This window comes from Lampetra planeri, chromosome 20, assembly GCF_965212315.1.
Source record: "Lampetra planeri chromosome 20, kcLamPlan1.2.h2, whole genome shotgun sequence".
NCBI classification, from domain to species: domain Eukaryota; kingdom Metazoa; phylum Chordata; class Hyperoartia; order Petromyzontiformes; family Petromyzontidae; genus Lampetra; species Lampetra planeri.
The window spans coordinates 11,080,597-11,096,356 of record NC_136126.1 but is presented as its reverse complement, the minus strand read 5'-3'; the positions used below and the strand labels follow the sequence as shown (position 1 = coordinate 11,096,356).

At 46.1% G+C, this 15,760-nt stretch overlaps 1 protein-coding gene across 1 annotated transcript in view; it reads left to right on the top strand.

The window, feature by feature from the left end:
• LOC144724437 (calcium-activated potassium channel subunit alpha-1-like) overlaps positions 1 to 15,760 on the top strand; it is a 169,047-nt gene that overhangs the window by 53,256 nt on the left and 100,031 nt on the right. Inside the window, exon 8 of the mRNA XM_078603558.1 lies at positions 1,916 to 2,086. Coding sequence (XP_078459684.1) covers positions 1,916 to 2,086 — 171 coding nt within the window. The remainder of the gene's footprint in view (positions 1 to 1,915; positions 2,087 to 15,760) is intronic.

Here is a 15,760-nt window from a genome sequence, read left to right as displayed (position 1 = left end):
TATATAATTTAAACTGCTGAGCTGAAGACCTCTGAAGCAGATGAACAATCGCCCAACAATCCAATCGAGTACACGCATGCAAGCGCTTTGGCCTTTTTTGCATGGGCATTGGTGGCAAGGCCGGGAGACCGAATGACAATTTGCATTCGCAAAACCTGGCTTAACTTAACTCTCTCGTGGCCCAACGCTTGCCACGTGCAGTCCCCTCACGAGACACCCAACCCTCACCTCACGTCACTTGCGTTGCACGTCATTAATAACACGGTCGTATTGCCAAATGAAACAAAGGCTTAGCGGCACAGTTTCCGATGGCTCTGCTTAATGTGCGTGTCGCGTGCTCGCTGCGATAAGGTCACCTTGTAAATCCGCGCACGCGCCGACGAAAGCCACCGCCGCATCCCGTTGCCGTATTCACGGTCACATCCGCCACGGATCTTGCCCGGTTTTCCACGTGCAGACGCTCACTGTCGCGGGCGCCTTGCCAATTCCCTCCTCGCCTCCAGTTTCGCCGCCTGCGTTAAGGTGACGAACAGTGCAGAGGCGCGTTTTTATTGGAGTGATTTTGTATTGAGGTTTTCCTGAACGAGACCTTTGGAGGGAGTGGAAATTGAGCAGCATAGGATATTGGCTGAATGTTTTTTTTTTTAAGACACGTCAGTAGCCACAGCTTCAAGTGTAATGATCGATCTTGAGATCTTGAGTGTTGGGAAAGAAGTGATAATACCAATGCATTTTGCAATGATATTCTGGTAGCAGTTTTAACATTTGAACCTTATGGCGGTACCCCGGGGTACCATAGTGCCACGGCTCTCGCATAATGTCCGTGATGCAGTCACTTTTAGTCTGTTGATGGTCGGCGATGAGGCAATCGACCCATCTCGAAGAGCTGTACACGATGCACCACCGTGGTGCGTACGAGCTTTCATGGTTTCAGGGCAATCGTCCTCGCTGCGTTTCGACATCGCTGAGTAGCACCGATTTCGGATTGATTGGTACCCCAGTCGCGGAGTTAAGTACACACCTGGACAAAATAGTGTCCCAGAAATACAATATTTAATTGCCTTGGCCATTTTGTATTATTTGGTACCCCGGGGTACCACCAAAAGGATAATTTAATTGTATTTTTGGTACAGCAATTTTCTGCGGTATTATTTTATTATTTATGAATACATATAAACACCATGTTGAAATAATTTCAGCCAATCACAAACATAATTTTTACCTTTGTGTGTATATACACACGAAACATATTCTAAGGACTATGAGGCACTCTGGAAAGCAAGACACACCCAATACTTGTGCCCGGTTGACAATACATTTATACAAATCTGGTCACATGCACATGCGCACACACACCTACCGGATTTTAATATACACTCCCACAAACTTTTCTCAAAAATACTATACAGCGTAAAAGAGTGGGTCTTATAATTTGGGGAATACATTAAACACGTAAAATATATTTTACATATATGTTATTTGTGGATATGTTAACCGACTGCATTATCCAGCTCAACTTTTTAAAAAGTCATAATAGACCACAACGGGATGTCATTGGTGTGCACGGTCGCCACAGTAGCGAGATGTTAACTACCTCGCCTGGTATACAGGAGGTCGTGGGTTCGATCCCGACCCTGACGCCTGCTGTATACTTGGAGTTTGCGTGTTCTCCCCGTCGTTGCGTGGACTTTTTAGAGCATTCGGCTGCTATACATTTCCACGCGATAAGCCACTTCATTGAGCTATCATTTGTAATAGCCATATCGCTTCTTGTCAAAGATCTACGTAGCTCAGTGGGCCTTACTTGGTGAAATAAAAATAATGTTGTTTAGTTTATTCATGATTGACTGGACATATAAGCCTGCGTGATATCAAGTGTTCGAGCACTCACTCAGTCCCTGTGCCACTCTCGCAGGTGGAGAACTCGGGCGACCCCTGGAGGGACTTCCAGAACCAACAGAACCTGACGTACTGGGAGTGTGTCTACCTGCTCATGGTCACCATGTCCACGGTGGGCTACGGCGACATCTACGCCAAGACCACGCTCGGACGCCTCTTCATGATCTTCTTCATCCTGGGAGGCCTGGTGGGTGTCTTCTGTGGGCATTGTGAATAGCGACTTAAAGATCGATCATCATCATCGTGATCCATGGGCGGATAGCCCGTAAGGTGTCCACTGCACATGTTGTCATTTGTTTACAATTGACTCTGTCTTGTGCCAGTATGCTGAAGTAGCGCAACATCTTTCTGGCACCAATCTTTTATGATGTCGTCAAACCATTCTCTGTGAGGTCTTCCTCTCTTCCGGTTCCTTCCATTTTTCTCGAACAACACACTTTTCATGTTCCTGTTGTTGTCCATCCTACATATGTGTCCAACACGAGTGGCAGTTTCCTTCTCGTCACTGCCTGCATCAGGTCTTCTTCTATGTGCAAACCTTTTATTGCTTCTACATTGGTCACTCTGTGGGTCCACATCTACATCATGCGATGACAGATTCAGGTGAGGCTGAATTCATTTCTGCTGCTGATGTTGTTGTGCCTCCGTTGAGTTTGCGAAGTTGGCAGCGGTTCACAGTGTGCCCTGCGGTTTACGATGCGCTCTGCGGTGTACGATGCGTCATATGGCTTGCAATGCACTCCACAGCGTGGAATGGCGCTCGACGTTTTGGTCAGGGTCTCCGCATTCGTGTTCTGCGCTTCCTTTGACTTTCGACTTATGAAGGTGGTGACCGGATCTGGCATGAGTTGTGTGGATCAGAGTGTGCTACACTATAATCAATGACATCATCAGCATTGTCATAACTACCTTTCATATACGGGCTTAATACTCGTATGTGGAACATGAAACTCAAAAAGCATCAACATAGTAATTATTCAAGTTATTACAATGGATAAAAGGGGAACAAAATATCTGCGTCGCGTTAGTGTGAACGAATGCTCAAAAGAAAACTGCAGATCTCTGGTAGTTCTGAACCAGTCGTGGAAATTCAGCATTCCTATAGCAGGTTCTATTCCCTCCATGAAAAAAAATACTATTGCCTTCCAACAAAGCAGTAGGTACTTTAACTACTCCAAGGGGATGATGGGTTGAGTGGGTCACCAACTGGGATTTTGAACACACTAGTGGAGTACTCTTCCTTAGGTGGATATCAACTTGCCTCGAGAAAAACTGAACAAAACCAATACTTTGTAGTGTGTCAGAGTAATCAATAATAGGATAAACACTCCTGGTGAACAAGCAGATCATAACGTAAGTTCATCTTGGCATCCTGTGCTTAATTCAATATTTTCAGAGAATTGTTGAGTCAACAGTGTCAATTTCACAAGCTGTGTGCTGTAATTGGACGCGGCTGCTTACGAACATGCAATAGCTGTTCATGCAGTGGTATGATTGTGGGAATGTGCCTCAGGAACAGTACAGCCAAGTGTCCCAATGTTGATTCGGCAACATTAAAGTAACCTGAATTTCCACGGAGTATTTTGAAATTCCAGTTCAACAGCCGTCACCACGAGCAGCCCATCGCACATTGTTGCCATGTTCTTCTGTCTGCAAATTGTAGGGGCAGCTTGTTACGTGGCTACTGGAGACATTGGGGCACACGCATGTAACACACCTTGTGAAAGACCCAACGGAAGAAAATCCCTGGGTTTTGATCTTCCACGAAGCTCATGGTCCACCCTAAATCGCATCCACTGCACAAACCATGGCAGATGCAGATACCTGATGCGCAAATGTTCAATTAAAAACTCGACAGTGTGCGACTGTGGTCATCCAGAACAGACCGTACAAGACCATGTAACGACTCAATGGCCCAATCCACAAATACGAAGGAGACATCACAGCTAGGATGATACAACTCTGCTACTCCTCACGTGGTTATCTGGCTTGTAGTTGTTGCTCTTCATCTACATTGGCCATACAAAAGGAGAATATAAATTATACTACATATTCATAATAAACGTTTTTGGGTTAGATCGCGTTATTTATAAATGTGTCGTAACCCTCCGCCACCCGACACGGCCAATCAGCCTACGTGTTAAACTTGTACTGCATACTCTGCAGGAATGCCTCACTGTGTTCCAAGGCTCATTTTCGGGAACTTCTTGCATTAGGATATTTGGCCAATAACCATTCATGTATTTGGCTTGTCGGAAGAAACTGGAGAACCCAGAGAAAACCCACATAGGCGACAGGATAAGGCTCAGAACTCATGCGCTCAATAATGTTTCGGCTGTACTGCCATGTCCTGGTCACCTCAGAGCCCCAGCCTATAACCCCACTGAGCCTCAGAGAGTGGAAGAGTGTAGGCACATCAGAGCGAATATGGTTGTAGGCACCTGCGAAGTGGCGTTGGTGGATCATGCAGACTCCCAATATGGTGGCGGACTGTGAAATCCCAAAACAACGGCTGTACGGCATGTGTCTTCCTCATTTGTCTGTCTAATTCCTTTTCTAGTGTTAGCCCTTCCTGTGTGGGATCCTCCAGGTACTTATTTTCTGTCCATACAACAACAAAAACACTTATTTTGGAACTGGCTAACACACCCAATGCAGAACCCTCTAAAAAAACACACTGGAGACTCGGTGAACCTTTCTTTGATATATATTTTTGTTACCATTTTAGAGCATTATAACATAACGTTGCATTTAACACACAGGAGTAGAGAGCACAAACAAGTCGAGACTTAGTTTTAGCTGCTAAGAAAAGGTAAATGGGTTTGGCCTGAGCACGGTGCTCCAAGCGGTGATGGCTGGTGGTCGAAACCAACTATGAAGTGGCAGCCAAGGGAAGAAATATTACCGAGCGTAGAGTCCGTTTACCGTGGAGATGGAGTGATGAAATCAGCTCGTGTGCAGGCGCGAGGTGGATTGTTACATCACAGAGAGAGATGGCAGTGGCTTGGAGAGGCCTTCATCCAGGAGTGGCTAGATCATGATGGCTGGCGATGACAATATCACTTTCCTCACTAAACTATCCTCTCTAACCGTATAGCCGGAACGTTCACATTGCACCGTGCTTAGTCTGTGCATATGTATTGAAAACACTAAATCAGGGTTCATTTCATTTTGCAAGCGGTCTGGCTGAGCTCATTGTTGTCAATCACCTTTTACCAGACTCCATGTGGGGGGTTGAGCACAAAAGCGATTGAGTCTCGAGTGATTTGCGCCGCTTTTTTAATTTGCCCACACAAAAAGCCTGACAGCGGAGGCATGAATAATAATATCAGCGCTCGTGTGTGTGTGTATATCAAACATCCAGTGTCTAAACGCACAGCTTTCCTTTACACCTCTTGCAGTCAAACACAACAACAGCACCACCACCTGTGCTGTGTTATTTGACATCTTATTTTTGGAACTGACAAATACTGCATGCATGTTTAGCGTGCGGGTTTTCTAAAGCAATGATGAAGATCCGCTTTTTCAGTACTCTATTCAACAGGGGTCCCCAACCCCCGGGCCGTGGACCGGTACCGATCCGTGACCTGTTAGGATCCGGGCCGCACAGCGGTGAGTCCGCGTGCGGCCCGCCCCCATTGTTTTATTGTTGACCACTTCCGTCCGCGCATCTTTCCCGCACCGCGCACTTGTCTCAGTCACAGTGTTGGTGAGCCCACGAGCTCTAGCCCCTAGTAGCCACAATGAGTAACAAACAAACGTCGCTGGAGAGCTTCTTTGAAAAGGGGGAAAGACCCAATGATGACCCCCCCACCCTGGTCCATAAAAAAATTGTCTTCCACGAAACCGGTCCCTGGTGCCAAAAAGGTTGGGGACGGCTGCTCTATTAGACACACTGTTGAGAGTGAGTGCCGTCAGTGAGCACCTGTTATGGACAGCAGCAGTACGCGCGTCGTGTCTTCAATGGAGCATAAACCACGCCGAGGATGCCTCTTTAATGTTCTTTCCACTGCGTTTTCCTACAGCCCACATGCTGGGCACTTTTTTATGCTGAGTTGACCTCGAGGTAGCCCCGAACACGTTCGGATGCGAACTGTCACTGATGTCAGTAAATCAACAGGAATCAAACGCGACTTGCTCGACTCAAAGTGCAGTGGAATCGCCAACATTTTCCATCACTGGCCACAAACGCAAAGACAAAGATCCGCCGTACATCCTTAACAGACTGTAGGAGCAAGTGCTGCAGCGTGCTAACAGCTGCACTACCGCTCCTCATTTACGAACACACAAGACATTTTTGCAAAACTGTTTCACGTGCACAAGGCAACAACAAAAACATCCCCCATATAGCCTTAAAAGAGTGTTTGGACAAGTGCTGTTAGCCAGCACCTTTGAAGGCCGGCACGGCACACGAGAGGGTGGGTGGCCAGTTCCACGCCTGGCCGCCTTTGTTTCCCCAGTGCTGATGTTTACACACCCAACCAGGTACTCATTTAGGGCTGAGTCGACATAGGGGAGGCCCAGGATCAGTTCAGATGTTCGCCACTGGTGTTCGTCATTAGTAGGAATCGAACTTGGGTCGTCGGGTTCATAGTGCAGAGCTCTGACTACTGAGCCACTGCTCCCCCACACAAAGATCATCACACGCACAACGAGCTGCTGTCTGTGTCAATAATGCCTCTCTTCACGTCTGTCTGCTTTATCCAGCGAATATTCCAGAGCAAAGTAACCACATTTCTTTTTTTATCTTTCACAAAAGACTTGATGACCTGAATCATTTTTTATTATGATTTTTAGCCAGGGAGAAACGATGTAAGAAGCAGGATGGATATTGTTCAACTGCTGTGCGTGCCCGAACACGAATGTAAAAAAACGGCATGTCGCGTAATGCGTGCAAATAGATTAATAAGCGCCGTTTTGTTGAATGAATATACAGTAATAGATTTAAATTCCTTCGTCAAACCGCCTCTGGATATAAGCCTTCCTGTGCTGTGTTAGTCGTGGGGGATGATTGACCATATTTCACCACGCTCGTTATTGTCAGTTCGTGTTAAGCAAGGGGTCCATCAAGGAGCGGATTAAGTTATCACCCACGACCGGTGTCAGCCACGGGTTGGGTATATAGTACATTGAGCTGACCACCCTCCACCATTCTGGCTAATCGCCTGGCGAAGCTGGTTGTAATCACCAAGCGAAACGTCGTACTCAAATTGTAAAAGTTGTGGGTTTTATTCTCCGACACACCGTTGTGCTGAAGTGGTAACTAATTTAGCACGTTTTGTTTACGTGACAAACCTTGCTAAATGGCTGTGTCGGGTGGTGGTGGGTTTAACGACACATTTATATTTACGCGATCTAAACCAAAAAACTTTTTTATGAATAATATATTGGTCGCGAAGAAAGCCTACTGCATGTTAGACTACTGCACCACCACTCGATCACATCACTTTGTCGAGTGTACATTATTTCCATTCAATTAACATTTTAAGTGTGTTAATTTATAAAACAAAGTACGGTGATTAAAAAAACACCATATTTCATACAATAATGTCTGCGGCTAATCTATATTTGGTTGCATTGTGTCCAATAACAGCGGTGAGTTTAGACTGGTCTCTCAAATGCAGTTGTTTCGTGGAAATCCCCTTGTGAGAGAATGAGCGGTAATGAGTTTGGTCAGTGAGAGTCGGCGAGGGGGGGGGGGAAGGAATCAGGGGGGGGGCTGGGAAGGAATCAGGGGGTTGCCAAAGCAGGGGAGAAATGGAAGATGGCTACATGGTGGGATTCTTGGAGCCGAAAATGACTTTTAATTAAATTCCATCAAAACTGCCACATGTTCCCGCCTGCGCTGTAAGTAATTGCATGCTGCTGCTCTATGTGTGAATAGTATTTTAGGTGAATGAACTCTCAAATCCTACTGTATGACACAGAGAGAGGCAGGATTGGCAGATTACAAAGAGATGGAGCGGTCATAATATGCCGACCTAAAGACATCTCAAAGGTGTAACAATAACGTAATGAGGCTCAATGACGTTTCCTGGAAAGATAAACGACTCACTACATGTATCTGACCAGAACATATTCACAAATACACGCGCAAAGATCATAACCCTTCTTGCTTTACTGCCATCCTCTGGCCATCTCGTAACCCTGCAAGGTGGTTGTCGTACTCACATGTTGACTTCAGCATGACCAACCGACGGTGCTTCCACAGCTCTGGGTCACAAGCGTGCACCGCTAAACACAAACTCAAAACAAAAGCAGAATGTGGCTCTCCAGTATACAGCACGATTCTCCAGCACTCAGTGTGGCTTCTCAGTATGAAGTGTGGCTTCTTCGTCTGCTGCATGCCTACATGGGTATTTCTTTTACAGATTTGCTCACTCGTGGCCCATGGCTGTATGTATGTTGAATGTATGTTGAGCTTCTTTTGTAACTTCCTTCGCCAACCGTGCGAATCGGAGGCATGGAGGAAGGACAACACAACTAAACACAAAAAGCAGTTTTAAAGGAATGATTTTCAATCGAGATTTAAAAGTGCATATCTCCAGTGGCTTCCCAATATTGTAAGGAAGAGCGTTCCAGACGGCCGCCGAAACACATCTGAAAGCGCGCATTACAGTGACTGCCTTTGTTCGACGGCCAGCCAAAATCCACTGCGAGGATGACCGGAGTTCGCGTGCCGGTTCATGCTCCTTGACGAGATCAGCAAGGTATTGTGGTTCATTTGTGGCAAGCACTTTGTGTGTAATGAGCGCGTAAATTAAGGTGGCAGTCATAGACGCACAGCTGATGATGTCCTGTGAAGGAGCCCATCAGCGCTGCCTGCGTGAGCAATGCGTTGCAGTGCTGCCGATTGTGACGCGATTTAAAGCTTCGCGTAAAATCTCACTCAGTGGACTGAGATGGTGAGCAGCGCTTTGCTTTAGCCTAAGAAGTCGAAGTGTCTCCCTCCAGCCTCATAGACCGCAGACATTTCTATAAACGCGAGACAAATGCGCACCAGTGAGTTCCACACGCAGAGTGAATACAACATTAACAAGCCAATGGTTTATGCAAATAACCTAATCTTTTTTTAATCCGCTTATAAATGTACTCTAAGCTTATTGGCCTTCCAAACTTATACGAACTGAGAACATTTGTTTAAACAGAAAAGAAAACACATTCTGGGCCGCATCAGCAGGCATGGGCCAGATGCTGTTGGCAAAACTGCTCAATCTAAGTGACAGGGCCCCTAAGTACAATCAGCTATAAGGGTATATATATATATACCTGAACTCATTATGCACTGTTGTGTAGCGTTATGCAATAATAAAATAAATAGACGTGTGTTTTTGCATCTCTACGCAACTCATTTGCGAGATGTTATTAGCGAGGGCACTCCCTCGACACGATGAGGCCCTTCCTGTTAAATAGAAAGAGCAACATGGTAAACAACAAAACACTTGATTATGCTCTGTTGTGACACAAGGTAATAAAGAAATATGCCCGCATTATGTCCCCATGCTGGTTAACATATGTTTGGAAGGCCAACAGGCCTGTTCATTACTTCAGTATCCAGTGTGCCACGCAGGAGCTCATAATGAGTGTTTATACCGTTTTAGATGTTTCAGAATACATTGTTGTGTAAAGATCTACTCCCCGCAGACATAGATAAATCATGATAGAAAACATATTAAATCCATGCTGTTAAAAACAGAACCATTGCTCGGTGCCTTACAAACAACACCAATTTCTGTTAGCCACTAAGTGACATTGACACAATTTCGGTGCTTGTGCCAGGCTCGGTGCACCTTGAGGTCACGTGAAGTGTCGAAGGCTCGCTGAAAGGAGATCATGGGTCAGATCCAGGTGTCATGGGTCGACTGACTGAGATGACTGGCAGATGCACCACCTGAGCTCCCTACTGTGCCAACTTGCTGATTTTAGCTGCCTGCACTCCACTCATTGTTGTGAGCGTCGCTCCTCTGTCCTCCGCTGTTGTTGGAGGACGAATACCTCCAACTGCCCAGAGGCCGATCTTGACACTGTGGGTACCAGTCACCTGCAAGTCCAATAAACTCCACGTCTTTCGTTACATCGTCAGTTTATCTCTTCTCTAGCCAGTGCCGTGCCCATTTCGTCCATTATATCTGGTCAAACAGAAGCTGTGTGCGCATGCGGTGGCTGGGCACGTTGGCTACATGATCCAGCCAACCTCACATGCCGGAAGAACTCACTAATGGAACTTTGTCCAGATTTTTAAAGAATCTGTGAGCGCAAAATTCAGTCTGGTTAAACGCAAGATCCAGGCCAGCCTGAATGTTTCAAACCGGCACAGATGTGCTTTTAAAAGGCTGCATGTTACGCAAGCATGGAGAAGAGAGTGCATAAATGTGGCCAAGAAGACTCAGAGCTTTGCATGGAGTAATAGGCCAGGTAGCGTCTACACAGCTTTACTCACCAGATGAAACTATAATGGCACTACTAATGTGGAGCAAGACCTCTACTGCCAAGCCAGAGTGGTCATAACTACACTTCCCAGGTATGAAAACTTCTCCACTCCCTCCACAACTATTACATCACTCATGGGGAGTGGAGGAGGTGGAGCATTCGATGACAGAAGCAGGTGCTTAGTTTTGGTGGGGCTGATGGTACGGCCCCATTTTATCATTCCATTGGCTTCTCAGAGTGAGCAACAATTACCGGATCATTAGCATACATAAAATGGTTGACTAATAGAGAGCCATCCTTTGACCGCAGCCGGGCATCGATCAGCCTCCCATTGTATCTGTACCAGATGGAAATTCCTCTAGTACAGCCATGAATAGCTTCTCAAACTACGTGGTCAAAGAAGATGTTAAATAGTGTAGGGGCCAGAGAACATCCCTGACGCACCCCAAGGTGAACAGAAAATGGGTCTGACTCCCGGCCACGTAGCTTTACCCATGAAAAACCACCGCTATGATGATCTTTGATTATTGTTAGCAAAGCATCAGGGACTCCGAAAGCACGAAGAATAACCCAGAGCCCTGGCCTGTTTGATGGTGTAATAGGCATGGACCAGGTGAATAAAGCAGAGATGTAGGTCTTGTTGAAATGCCTTACACCTCTGCTGTAGTAGATGGACGGAGAAAATGGCATCTGTGCAGGACCGCCCTGGTCTGAAACCACATTGGGGCTCCTGGTAAGGCGATGTTGAGCAATTCTTGCCCAGACCGGTAGACTGAGGAGGAAGATCTCCCAATAATTGTTTCATTCAGTCTGGGCCCCCTACTTTAAAATGGGGACCACCATGACATCCTTGAAATCCTGTACTACTGTACAAATTACTTTAATATGGGACCTTTCTTGCCAGTAGCATAGTATTAGGTGTTACCCTTTCTGTTAAGATGTTCAAACACCAAACAGAAACATTTTGCAAGGAATCATGTCTGCATTCACCACACATACTTGTGGTGATCATGCAAACAAAAACATGCTCTGGTAATATATGCATTGACTTTGAAACTGATTGGTCTACACCTGTTTTATTTCCCAGAAATGGTAAAACCTATTCTTATACAAATTATTTTACCATACTGTGCACTACTGTAGTGGAGTGTACTCCACATATTAAATGTAAAAACACAAAAGACATACACACACAAAATGCACAAACACGCTTGTTAGCAAACAAACAAACACGCTAACGTATGCTCACAAAACGCGTGCCTAAAACCTCTCAAACTAACAAGACGCAAAAAAATGGTTAAACGATTACACTACCAATCAAGTAAAGACAAAATCACAACAATCACAACAACCGCCGTTCGCAGACGCACACACGAACGCTCCCATTGAATCGCGGCTTGCCGCAGCACAATCACCTGCCACCCATCAAATACTCACTCGATGCTGCCTCAACGACTGTCCAGAAGACAAAGATCCCCCGTGTAGCCTTAACAGACTGTTGGGGCAAGTGCTGTTAGCGGGTAGCAACCTATGAAGGCACGGCACATGAGGAGGTGAGTGGCCAGCACCACGCCCGGCCGCCTTTGACTTCCTAGTGGCGATGTTTACACACTGCACCAGGTTCTCATTTGAGGCTGAGTCGACCTAGGGGAGGCCCAGGACCGGTTCACATAATCGTCACCGGTGTTGGCCGGGAGCGAGAATCGAACTCGGGTCAGCGCGCTAACCGCTACACCACCGCTCCCCAGGGCCTGATTAAGGCATGGGTGGCTTTAGGGGCTGCAGCCAATGGGCCTCTGTCAGCTGGAGGGCCTCCAGGGATTAAGTGAAAAGTTATTTCATTTGTGAATGCTTTTATTGTATTTGTTGTTGGCCTTGTAAAAATACATTTGATTTTTCTTTAATTTTGTTTTCCTTTTGAAGATATTACTGGGGGCCTCACAGTACCTGTAGCCCAGGGGCCTACACAATCTGAATCCGGCCCTGCCGCTCCCCACTGTCCACACACACACGTGCTCGCACACCTTTGCCATCAAACGTGCTCAGAGAGGAAATTCCTCATGAAAGAGCCACGTTCTGAGGCCTGGCTGAGTGACTGAATTCTATGAGAATATGCTCTTGGTAATGTTGGAGTGACTTTAGCCAAATCTCTCTGGCTGGCGCTGAGCGAGATGGGCTGACGGGACAGCCAGGTGATCCGTATATGATACAGAGTCAGGAGAATTACAATGAACTCTGGTGAGAGCATTGGCATGTGTTCTAAACAGTTACACGAGATATTGAATGACTCATATTTTTTTTCAATTTTTCAATTCTTCCGATGTCAATGCCCACGATGGTTTGTGTGGAGCTTCGAGTTCAGAATGAGCAGCAGCTGCAAGCCTGCGGATTGCCTTAATCATCGGCATGAATATTTCATAACTGATGCATTATTCCACTGGGAAACCATTAAATTAGTTGTTGTGATTAAAATGTATTTCCAATTTTCAGTGTGTTCGGTTTAACTGTACATTCATAATAAAGATGTTTAGGGTTAGATCGCGTTATTTAGAAATGTGTCGTAACCCTCCACCACCCGACACGGCCAAACAGTAAAAAAAGTGTCACGTTTACAAAAGACAAATAGTTCACTACTTTAGCCCACCGGTGTGTTGAAGAGTGAATCAACATCACTTACAATTTTGAGTACGACGTTTCGCTGGTAATTACATCCAGCATCATCGGGCAATTTGCCAGAATGGTGAAGCCCTCCACTTGCTCTCGGTCTTAAATAGAGCAGCAGCAGGGTGACGTCATCATTTAACCCAATCTGGTGCAGTGCACATGTCGTGTAACAATGGACGATGGTAAGCAGCACAACATAAACTCGGATTATAAAACTGTTTACATTTTGTATTGCACCTGAATGCAATGACACCGGCAGATGTTTCACATGAATCATAAAGCATTCAGACTATAAATACATTTTAGCTACATGCACTTAAAGGTTCCTGATCAATTTGTACGATTATTTTTCAGCCCCAATTGCTTCGAAATGACAATTTGGCATCGTGGTTTGTCCACGGTACCCTCCACGTCATATTTTATTCTTTATTGTGCTGAAAAGGAAAAAAAGCGCCTAAACTGCACTGAGTGCTAGGAGCCGCTGTGCACGCGTGCAAGGATGAGTAAAATCACCCAGTAAATCAGGCAGTGTTTATGGCTTCCCCCTGCTGTCTCGTTTAAAATTAAGTGCAGGCGTTTTATATTGACTTGCTTTTGCTTGATTGTGGTGCACTTTGAAACAAGCACCTGGGAATGAAAGACAACCCCATTCACACTGTGGCGGTGATTCTTAAGACAGAATGAACGTTCCCAGGCTTCGTATCGTTGATGTGATATAGAACAGGAGGCAAAATGTCTCTGCACAAAAAGTATGGCGCACTGATTTATATATGTGGCTTTCTCTGAGCCAGTGTTTGAAATTCCACATTCCTATGGAACTAGCCATCGAAAAAAGACAGTTACCGCATTGCGCGCTTTTAGATGCACTTCTGCGGCCGTCTGGAACGCTCTTCTATCCGATATTAGGAAGCCACTGGAGCTATGCACTTTCAAATCTAGATTCAAAACGAATTTATTTAAAACTGATTTTTGTGTTTAGTTTGTCCTTCCCCCGCACCTCCGATTAGCACGGTTGGCTACATACGGTGCGAAAGAAGTTCAACGCACATGCTTATACTCTTCTCTCAAAGACAAGAACAGTTGACATATAAGGCTTTAAAGGGGCTCACCCCACATTTCTGGCAGGAACTAATACATTTTTATATTCCATCAAGGTCCTTAAGATCTTTTGATCTACAACTGCTCAGCACTCCCAGGTCTAGGTTGCGCTCTTTTGGTGAACGGGCTTTTGTTAGCGTGGCACCCAAGCTATGGAACGCCTTGCCACTGGAAATCGGTCAATCAGAGTCGGTAGATATGTTTAAGTCTGCTTTGAAACCCCATCTCTTTAAAGTGGCCTTCCCTCTTTAGTTTGGTCAGCTGCCCTGGTTCTGTTTTTGTTTCCTGCTTTTCATGCATTGCGCATTGGGATACGAGGATGGAATGCGCATATTTACATTTGAATTATTATTATTAGTTGAGTCAACAGGCATTGTTGAGGCAGTTCCGATGATGCGCTGAGTTACCCCCCAAACGTGAAATGGAATTCACGACCTTCCAGTCGTGAGATGCGGTGCTCTGGCCAAGGTGCCACAGGTCGCATAGCAGTGGCTGGCTCGGGGAGAGACTGGCCCTTGCCATAGAAAATGTACATTTTTAATACTGACTTTGGGCCACCATGGAGATGAGCACTGCTCCGCTACACATGTTTGCCAATGGGCGCACTTAAAATATATTAAAGAACGAACGTTAGGTGAATCAAACAGTTGGCATGGTCTTTGAAGAGCATGGCACAGCAACCACAGTGATGGATGTGCGGCGTTTATTTATTTATTATTTATAACAGGCGGGAGCTCACTGACATAATACACCTTTAGCCAAGGGACAGCGAGAAAATTAGAATCTTTGGGATATAGTGGAGATTGCAATACACAATTATTAAATACACATACATACGTATGTAGTGACTTCAACTGAGTCGCAGACTACTCTTGGAGGCAACACATTTATTAATACCAACACAAGGGGTAACTGCCCCTTAACAAGATAGCAACCTATGGTGGTGGACCACCAATCTAACTACATGAGTTACACTGGGAGTAGCTACAACAGACCGGACCACAGCTTGGGTCCTGGTCCACGTGTTGGTGACCCTGTAGGACGTAGAACGTAGATTCTTCAGGATGAACAACAGCAGCCAGTCCCTCTCGGAGACCCGGCTTATATCCTCTGTGGCGTGGCTGGCCCCGCCCTTAGCCATGACCACCTTCTAGAATCCTCGAGCAGAATCTCGACCCTAACACGTGACCACTCCTAGCCCCCACTTGGGAACCCTGTGTAGACTTAACCGTGGCACTCTGGGGTCAACCAGAGTGCCACGGCCTATAGTAACCCCATTCCCTTGGCCGGCATTCTCACACCCTATCCTGTAGGGGTCGGCACTGCACGCAGAGCGTGGTGCCATCCAGCACTGTTCGTCAGCGCTCACTGAGCCCCTCTTGGGCCGGTACTGCACCCACATACACGTGGTGCCCGCGATGTCGCTACATCGCACGCCGTGCCTCTCTAGGGCCGGCATTACACAGTGACATCCGCGATGTCACTACACGTACATTGAAAGAAAGAAAAACACTTAGTCCAGTGACTTGGCAAGAGCTGGAATTCAGCAGGCCTTGTTGCTTATCAGATGTAAGTTTCTGAGTTTGTAATGCGGTGCAATGACCTTACCACCGCTATCAACAGCAGTGGTCGTCCACGACCGTTTGGCCACCATCGTGGCAATGTTGAA